Source organism: Sylvia atricapilla, chromosome 10, assembly GCF_009819655.1.
Source record: "Sylvia atricapilla isolate bSylAtr1 chromosome 10, bSylAtr1.pri, whole genome shotgun sequence".
Lineage (NCBI taxonomy): Eukaryota > Metazoa > Chordata > Aves > Passeriformes > Sylviidae > Sylvia > Sylvia atricapilla.
Genome location: NC_089149.1, coordinates 7,176,527 through 7,186,248, shown reverse-complemented (window position 1 = coordinate 7,186,248; position 9,722 = coordinate 7,176,527). Strand labels below are relative to the sequence as shown.

The 9,722-nt window shown below is 43.1% G+C and overlaps 1 protein-coding gene across 1 annotated transcript; it reads right to left on the bottom strand.

Moving 5' to 3' along the window:
- Positions 1-2: 2 nt before the first annotated feature.
- Positions 3-9,026, bottom strand: TTC14 (tetratricopeptide repeat domain 14). The gene is made up of 12 exons (XM_066325786.1): positions 8,849-9,026; positions 8,649-8,770; positions 8,220-8,419; positions 7,769-7,853; positions 7,547-7,676; positions 6,802-6,954; positions 6,037-6,108; positions 4,903-5,022; positions 4,699-4,821; positions 3,867-3,984; positions 1,830-1,939; positions 3-1,435 (listed from the first exon to the last, which is right to left on the bottom strand). The coding sequence occupies exons 1-12, from the start codon at positions 9,004-9,006 to the stop codon at positions 469-471; spliced, it is 2,358 nt and encodes a 785-aa protein (XP_066181883.1). The 5' UTR covers positions 9,007-9,026; the 3' UTR covers positions 3-468.
- Between the last annotated feature and the right edge of the window lie 696 nt (positions 9,027-9,722).

Sequence of the window (9,722 nt, the reverse complement as noted above, 5' to 3'; positions counted from 1 at the left end):
AATTTAAAAAATTAAGAAAATTTAATGATCAAATGGGCTATATACATTGATGGCACATGACTTCAATCTGTTATCCCTTTTCTATAGCTGGAAGTTAAGTTTGATAGAAGAATATCAACAGTCAGTAGTACCCCAGGGACAAGGAAAACCAATTGTTGAAGTGTGTGTTTGATGGGAGCACAGCTAACTACACCCAGGGGTATCAAGGGATTTCAGCCCATCAGACAGAATATTGTACAGGAACACCTCAAATTAAGAGCACAGGAAACTTGTATTTTAAATAACTAATATTTTATGTATGATATTCTTCCAGCTCTTGCCATCATATGATCTTTTAGAATTCTTTAACGTTCTGAAATGCAGAAAAAATTCTGCACTTCTCTCACTCTTTGCGTGTATTTTCTCACAAGATACTAAGTTAAAAGTTCACATAACTACACTCATCCAAGTAGTGTATTCTCAGATACTTCACTGTTTCTTCTGCTTACTTCCTTTTTCCCTCTCAAACTCAGCTATCTGATTGAATATGTTAACTAAGTTCTGAGGCAGGTTTCTTTTACCACCACTTTCTGCTTGTTCTGTACCATTTAATGACACTTCTTCCTCTGGCTCCTTTGTTTTATCAGTCTCTTCATAACTTCTTTTCCTACTCTTAGACTCACTTTCATTTTTATGCTGCCTGTCACTATCATAACCTTTGTCACCTTCATGTGAGCAGCTGCTAGAATATGACCGGTACTTCCCCCCTGACCTGCCAGAATAGTCAGACCCTGGGGACATGTAATACCTGTCTTGACCTGAGCCATATCTCTTAAACTGCTCTCTTCTCCATTCCCCATCCCTTTCAAATCTCCTGTAATAATGCATTCTGGGTTTATAATCTGATTTATGATACGAACCTGAAGGACCCCTCCAGCTGGAGAAAAATCTCTCTGGTTTACTGTATTTTTCAGTTTTGCTATGACTTGGCTGACTTCTGGAGCTACTGTACGAATCTCTTGAATCTTCAGACCTACCTCCAAAAGTGTCTTCATCATCACCTGAAGTCCTCGAAAAAGAACAGTGTCTGTCTTTCTCTTTTACCTCCATTTTTGAGCACGCTACGCTGTCCTGCCTTTCCAGCAGCTTTTCCACTTCAAAACTTTGGTTAAGAAAGGAAGCAGAGGTATCAGCTGGAGGGGAATACCACTCCTCCTTCCTATCCTGATCTTTATAATGGGAAGAAGCTCTAGATGAGCTTTTTTTGGAGCTGCGAGCAGACTCAGATCTATGCCGACGCTTTTTCCTACGTTTCTTGTGATCAGAGGAAGAGGAGGAAGAAGAAGCTGATACATCTGATGATGAATCGCTTGATGATGATGAGGAGGAGGAGGAGGATGAAGAAGAAGAAGAAGAGGAGGAGGAGGAAGTCGATACTTTCCTTTTCTTCTTCAACCTAAAAAAAGAATTAACCTGTGAGATAACCTTCAGTGTCAGGCAAAAACTACACATAGAAAGCAAACCTGCATACCCCAGCTTGGACTCTAAGGTGGGAACAGAAACTGAGCCTGACTGGCAAGACAATTTCAAATGTCATTTCTTCATCAAAAAATGAAGATTAAATTTGCAATTATGTCACATTACAAAGTAATCCTTATACAACTTCTCTTCCACACACCTCTCCATTAAAGGTTATATGAACTAAAGGACACTATCCACAAAAACATTCCGAGGGAAAAGCAGCTTACCCAGGGAGTTTTCCCCAGCTTACTGTTTGTTGAAATGGATTGCTCACAGTCTCATCTGCACTTATTGCCACACATAACCAGTACACTGAATGTAACAGTTACCTTTTTTCTTCTTTTAAGAGCTTACGCAATTTTTCTGCACTTGTTTCTATTTTCTTTGCTTTCTGTCTCTCTTCTTTGGCAGCTTGTTTCTCCCTCATTTCCAAAGATTTCTTTTTTGAACCCAAGCATCATAAAAAAGATTACATTAGTAGTGTTAACATGGGTATTAACCCCCATTCAACCCCATCCAAATGTATACACCAGGAATGTTTCACCAGGATTCCCAGACCAAAAATGAATATTGTTCAGGAATTTGGTATTGGCCATTGTGACAGGTTTATATTTAAGGACCATATTGCAGTTTTTATTCCATTAAAAAATATATTTGACCAGTCATTGCAGTGATACCCATGATCCAGCACACCAGGAAGCATAGAGCCCAACAGTTACAGATACAACACGAAAAAAATCCCCAGTATTACCAACATGTAGAAAAATACGGGAAAAACCCCCAAACAACGGAAACAGAGAGAAGAGTTTGAGGGAAGTGTCATCATTATTGCAGTTTACAAGAGGAACACGGCAGAACCAGTTGAAGATGAATTCAAGTTGGCCATGTTTGAATACAAACCGTTTTGTAACAATTTCACCGAGCAGTTTGATGCATAGTTTACGTAAGAAATCAAGTTCCAGGGGTTTGGTAGTGATGAGCAGCACCAGGCAGCAGGCACAGCAACAACAGTTCCATTCAGAGGGAAATGCATTGGAGAAAAACACATAATCAGTATTACAGGAAAACACACTGCAGTTGTTTCATCCATTCAACACAGCAGAGAGTATCAGATTTATGTACTAAGTTACAGGTAAATGCAGGAGAGCATCTAAGCAGATAAATAATCCAGAAACTACTTAAGTCCATAAGAGATCAGACTTCTGCCACTTACAGCTCTACAGAGTCACTCTATTGAGATTGAGCAGGAAGTCTGATTACAGTTTTCAAAACTCAGCAACTGTCTTAACAGCTATAATAAAGAAAACCCTTCACTGCAGCCAAGGCCATGCATAGCAACAAACAACAGCTGTCATTTTCTTTATCTGCTTCATCAATGACTGCAGGAGAATGTCAAAGGAGTAACATTTATCTCCTACTTGCTGAGAATATTCATCATTTTAACTGGCACCTCTTTCTGAAGCACCCGAATGCAGGTACTGCTCAAATAACATACACCTCTTTATCTCTGGTGTAGCTCAGTTTTGTCAGATTGTCCTCTCTCCTCTTCCCCCTTGTTTCCACACATCCTGTCAGCATTATGGCTCCACCAACTGAAGAAGTGCTGACTAAGGCCATCTACCCCAGCCTGTGAACATCCTCACATGCAGAAGCACAGAACAACACAAGCCTCAATAGTTCCTCAGTGCTCTATTTTGCTCTTTGACCCACTCTGGAAGACAACACAAGCAAAGGAGGCAAATGAAAGGGAAAAGATGACAACTGAGATTAGCACAGAGACCCAGCAGGCTCACCTGGGAAACATGCTGCGTGCAAGGGAAGAGAAAAAAAAACCAGCAGACAGGAGAGGAGAAAGCTGAGATATTCAAACTGTCTGCCCACCCACCCTCCACCTCCTGCTGTTTTCCTTTAAACTACCTTTTAATTTCCCTCTCATGTAAGCTCCCTGTGCCTCAGCTTTGTCTGGTGTTACTCTCTCTAACTAGCCCAAGGACCAAGGGTCTGGCCAGACTTACAGTAACTGTTTTTATTTGGCTTGTGGAAGTGTTTCACACTTTAAACATTGATTTAAATTAACTTAATTTATCATGCGGTGTGATGGGACATTCTTATCCCTGCTTTGCTCTTTCCCAGTCTCCACTCTGGCATTTCTTTACTATCCCAAAACAGTGGGGTCACCAAGAGGTACCTTTCTTCTGGTAGGTACAGCCATAATGCTCACTAGAAAACATTTACTGTGGAGTAGGGAAGCAGAGAATAAGACAAGCCATCAATTTAACTTCCCTCTGTTCAAAGGATTTAATATGGCTTTTCATGTCAATTTATTGTCACAAAGAGCACCATATGAAAAGAAAGTAAAGAATCACCTGTATGTGCTTACGGAGTTTTGTTAAGGCCTCTTCTGCTTCCTGAAAAGTCTCATCCAAACTTAAGGCTTTTTTATAATAACTTTCAGCATTTAGCAGTTTCTCCTCCTCTTCCAACCTAAAATTGAAGTGATAATTCATATACAGTTAGGACACGGATTTTGACAGCTATTTCTTACTTTAGGGCTTTCTTATTTGCCAGTATTTATCTGCACCATGACACTACCACTGCATCCCTCTGAGACCCTCTCTATCATCTCAGCTCACCTCACTAACACCACAAAACAGTATTTCTGACCTTATCATCTCGTAACTCTGACCTGTACCACTATTCTTTGAAATATCAATTCCAGTTTCAAAAATACTGTCTCTCTCTCTTCTTAACACAGGGCTTAAAAGAAACCTATTTCCTGAATATTCAAAACTCAAATTTTGCATTACAGTGGCTCACAACATTTCAGCAGAGTAACAGAACATAATTTTGTTACAAATTAAAAAAAAAAAAAAAATAATCCTCAACCTTTTGGAATATATTCAAACAATTCACAGGACTTTATGCAAGCCTGGTATCCTAGAAGTGAAGGGGTATCAAGGATTAAAAAGGATATCGAGGATTAAACCTCAAATATTTTGTCAGGATTTTAACTGGGATAGAGGACAAAGTGTAAACCAATTACACAAGGATGGATATTTCCAAGGACTTCTATTTTTTTTTTTTTAACACATAGCCAGGAAGGAAAGATGCCATTCTGTGTCCTCACTAGAATGGTATTAAAAAACATTCTGAGAAAACTTGTTAACAACCAACCAAACTCCTAACCCCAACACTTACTGCCCTCCTCTTTCCACAAGGGTCTGGCACAGGTATTTCCTCGCATTTCTATGGGTAGGACAATTTTCTAAAGCGATTTCAAAATCCCCTATGGCTTTGTTCAGGCTTCCTTTGGTTGCATACCTAGAACAACAGAAAGTTGCATATAAAACAGGGATGCTTCTCTTTCTCAGAAGGGGAAAAAAGTGAAACAAGCAGACTTACAGAGCTCCACGTGCTACCAAAGCTTCAACATTCTGTGGATCGATTTCCAAAGCCTTGTTGTACTCATTCATGGCTTCCACGTGGCGCCCAACCTTAAAATAATCCACCCCAGCCTTTACACTGCAGAAAAAAGTATTTAGAAAATAGTATGTACAGTTAGTCTATGCAGATTGTTCTGTTACTCACAAATTCCAAACAAGGGACAGGTTAAAACTTGATCTTGTTACGGTGTACTTCACACTGGCATTTCAGTTAGGTGATATTGACCTAATTCCACAAAAATGTATTGTCTTTAATCCAATATCTTAGGGCACTCAAGGGCATTTCTGCAGACGGTGCATATTACATTGTTTTTCATTCATGGAATCATTGTTTAAGCAATTTTCTGCACAAAACTATGTGTGACCTACCACCATTAACCTTGAACAAGCTTAATTATATCCAAAGCTAAAAATCCCCATTAGAGCGATGGCACAGGGTGATTTGGGCAGATGGTGCACACTCAAACCAGCTCATCTCACACAAATACCCTGAGGTTTTATATTTCACATTACCTGAACATTTCTTGCACATTTTCCAAGAGATTAACTTATTAGAAGAGGATTGATATAAGTTGATCTTCAGAACAATTCATTACAGATTTAACAATTAAAATTCAATTTAATAATATAAGCAACCTTTTCTACAATTAATCAACGTTGCAAATACACTGCATAGTGTAAAATCAAAAAGTAAATATCCAGGGCTGCTGCTCCATTTAGCTTTCCAAAGACAGCAAGTGCACTTGTTACATATACAGTCTGAGGCTTAAATGACTTGACAAGTATGAGTCATTCAACACTCAATTATAAAATAGAAAATTGTGTTTGGTGTTATCACAAATCTTGATCTCAACTCTAGCATGGGTCAGGATATTAAAAATATTCTCAGAACAACTCCCTTAAACCTGACACACATTTTGTAACTGAACCTCAGGACTTTATCTACCACATTCCCACTTGGCAGATAGGTTTATTTTCAATAAGATCTTGGTTACATTGCTACACATGCAGTGGAAGAACTGTTTCAATGTGTGTTTTCTTTGCAGAAATATAATCTGTAACCCAATAAGCTTGGACAAGAAGTATCACATACCATTTCAAGGCCCAAGATGCAGACTGCTGTTTCCTCAAGGCAGGGGCATAATCTTCTTCACTGAAATTTTTACTTTAAAGAACAAATAAATAAAATCATCAAGCTGGATGTCTAAGTCTACAAAGTTAAGCTTACAGTATGCAGCGCAGTTGAAATAAGCTGAAATATTTTTTGTCCATGCCTTTCTGCACTCTCTCAGTCAGGTCTGTTCTTTCCTATTTCTGAAACCAGTTTTTCCCAAATCCTTCTAAAAGTGCTGAACTTCTACAGCTGTGGAATGTACAGTTGTAATATATTTAACAAAAACGTACAAAGTCCACACCTGCTTTGAGCCTAATATATGTAGGGATTACAAGTTCAATCATTGCATACATTTGACTTTTATTTTATAAAAGGGGTCAAATCTATTACTAAAATAAACACTGTGAATAAACATCTGTCAGAAGTCATTAACACCTCAGCACCCTGGATTTCAATCCATTGATGCTCACAAGAGCTACACAATAAATTCCTTAAGTATCTGATCAAACACTGTGTGTGGTAAGGTATCTTGCTTATTCAGAGCAATAGGATTTCAAATGCAAATTTCTTACTTTTAAGGAGCTTGCTTTTAAATATTTAAGGACGTGTCGCCTGCAGTCATGGAAGTCAAAATGTAAAATTTTAAGTATAAGTGGTCTAGGAGTCCCACTCACAAGTCTATTTCAGTGGATTACAATAATCTCCACAGAGCTACGGGAGAGGAACAATGTAAAAATCACTTACATTTGAAGACTCCTCAGCAAAGACGGTGGATTTGACTCACTTAGTCCCAGTTTTTCTGCTAAATATTCAACTAATGATGGATTAGCAAATCCTGGGGAACGATGCAAAACCTCTTCAAATGTCTCCCCTGTGTTGGCAACTTCCAGGCTTCTCCTTAAAAACAGCACCAATGTACACAAATGAGACCTCAGGCTCTGTACTCATTTCAGCAGCTTATGTTTAGAATAAAAATGTCTATATGGTATCACTGCTCACAAACTGTTCTCCTCTACAGGCACATATTTTCCTGCTATTCACTGACCCTTATGTCCTTAACCCCAGATGAGCTTCTGAAACCTATCTGGACATCCACCTTCCTATCACCAAGATATAATATGAATATTAAAAAATTGCAAATATTACAGACAGCTGTGTCTCCATCTTCTAAGGGGAATTTTAAAATGCTAAGAATTCCAGTCTCCCAAGGTTTTGGGGTTTTTCTATTTGTTTGTTAACATAGTCAAAAAGCAACAGATATCTCACCCTGCCTTTTGCTTTCCTTATATTTTTGGAAAGAAATTAAAAGCCAACCACATCTACATATCCAGACATAATTATGCTAGAGAGAGGAACAGCAAGGAGGATGTGATCACCCAATAAAACCAGAAAGCCCACTGAGGAGTTTAAGGGACAGCCAGCCTGTCAGAGATGCTCTTCAGACAGCCTGAAAGCATCCAGCAAGTGCAGGCAAACAGCACATCCTTACTTATAATGCAGTGGGAAGTCATCAGAGGTGATCACGCCCAGTTTTGTGCTGGAAAGGTTGGGTGGAAGAGCTGAGCTGTAAAGCGACACCGCCAGCTTCTCGTGGTAGCGGTCAACATCCTTGAGTGCAGCTGCAGAAGTAAAACAGGGCAGGATAAAGTTACTGAAATGGCTCAAACCCGAGACAAACCAACTCCTGGCAACTACTTCCGCAGCTACTCACCTCTAATGAGGTCTCCAGTTTGATAATATGACAGAGGATCTCCATGGTTGCTTTGAGGAGGCACATCCCTCACAGGACACAGGGCCTGCAACAGAACAGAAAAGGAATGTCAGAAATGAAGCTATAGGCTTGGGGTTTTTTTTCCCTCTCCAAGATCAAGACAAAAAAAGATAATTTTAAGCTTAATGCACATCAGAACTGCGATTCTTAAAATATGGCTTGGCTCAAGTAAAAATTAATGCATCCACAAATTATGAGCTTTTCAACCCAGTAATGTGGGTGACAGCAAGACGTGTTCACTGGCTGAGCACAGTATAACAAGCTCCCCACAGAGTCAGACACTACCTATTATCCCAGAGCTGTTTCACTTTACACATTCCACTCCATTAAGAGACGCAAGAGGCAACAAACAGATGTCAAAAATGAAGTATTGACCAAAGCTGTATCTTACAGTGATTTCCAAATCTGCAATTTCCCGTATGACACCACTTCCCAGACAAATCAACACCATGAAAAAGCCAAATTCACGGATAGACGTAATCCTCCCAATCACGATGTCGCCACGCTCGATGTCACGGAAGAACAGCTCTCTCCTCTCCTCCCTGGGCACCTCCAAGAACCTCTCCAGGGGTGGCATGACAGCGTAACACTCTGCAACAAGGGCACAGCCGGTTACAAACGGCCAAGCTACACCCCGGGATCATGAAATATTTGACGACAGCAAAACACGTGAAAATATGATATTTTTTTCTTTTTTTGGTGCTAACAGGGAGCTTATGCACAGCCTATAAAAATCAACAGCAAAAATTTCAAGCCTGCTTTTAAAGATACAGGCAATTCAAGTGCTTCCAGAGTGACCCCCACCAACCCACACACACACCCTCATTCTCCTCGATGGTGTCCTCGATCGGCCCGTTGGGTTTCCACGAGTGCGCGAACAGCAGATCCGCCTTCTTGGCGATGAAGCGCTTTATCTCGGTGTCGATGCTCGCCCTGTCTTTCCTGGGGGAAGGAGAAGGCGGTGAGACGCGCCCCGCGGCCCCTCACGGCCCGCCCGGCCGCTGCCCCGGCGCCCCTCACCAGGCGGCCGGCGGGGCCCCGCGAGGCGGCTCCGGGGCGGCCCCGGGCGGCGGCAGCAGCCCGCGGAAGTCGGGGTTGTCGTGCTGCTCGGCGCGGAGCAGCGACAGCAGCGCGGGGCCGTGGTGGCTCAGCGCCTGCCGGAGCAGCTCCCGATCCATCCCGGCGCCGACGCCGCCGCCTCGCCCGGAACGGGAACCGCCGCTCGGCCAACGGCGACAGCGCAGGAGCCGCCGGCCGCAGCGCCCCCTGGCGGGCGGGAGGACCGCGCCGAGCGGCGGCGGCGCTGCCCGCCGTGTTCGCGGGCCCGTGTCTCGTTTATAAACAGAAAGTAATTAAAAGGAGAATAATTAAAACGCACGGCGTTAATTACACGGGTTTTCCCCACCGGAACCCCGCCCGGCCCGGCAGCGGCAGCTCGTGCAAGCAGCGCCCGCAGCGGCGCTGCCGGGAGAGGGCGCTGCGCCCCCGCCAGCCCGGCCCGGAGCGCCCGAACCGGGGTGTCACTGCCCCGAACCGGGGTGTCACTGTCCCGAACCGGGGTGTCACTGCCCCGAACCGGGGTGTCACTGTACCGAACCGGGGTGTCAGTGCCCCGAACCGGGGTGTCACAGGGCCGAACCGGGGTGTCACTGTACCGAACCGGGGTGTCAGTGCCCCGAACCGGGGTGTCACTGTACCGAACCGGGGTGTCACTGCCTCGAACCGGGGTGTCACTGCCCCGAACCGGGGCTGTCACTGCCCCGAACCGGGGTGTCACAGCCCTTAACCGGGGGGGTCACTGCCCCGAACCGGGGTGTCACTGCCATGAACCGGGAGTGTCACTGCCCCGAACCGGGGTGTCACTGCCCCGAACCGGGGGTGTCACAGGGCCGAA

What these genes read in the sequence shown, in the direction of transcription:
- TTC14 (XM_066325786.1), bottom strand. Translation starts at nt 9,006, where the DNA reads ATGGATCGGGAGCTGCTCCGGCAGGCGCTGAGCCACCACGGCCCCGCG. An exon ending in AACTGGAGACCTCATTAGAG is followed by an intron (nt 7,677 to 7,768) that starts GTGAGTAGCTGC and finishes TTACTTCTGCAG; the next exon opens with CTGCACTCAAGGATGTTGAC. An exon ending in GCATCTTGGGCCTTGAAATG is followed by an intron (nt 5,023 to 6,036) that starts GTATGTGATACT and finishes TTTTTTCTGCAG; the next exon opens with TGTAAAGGCTGGGGTGGATT.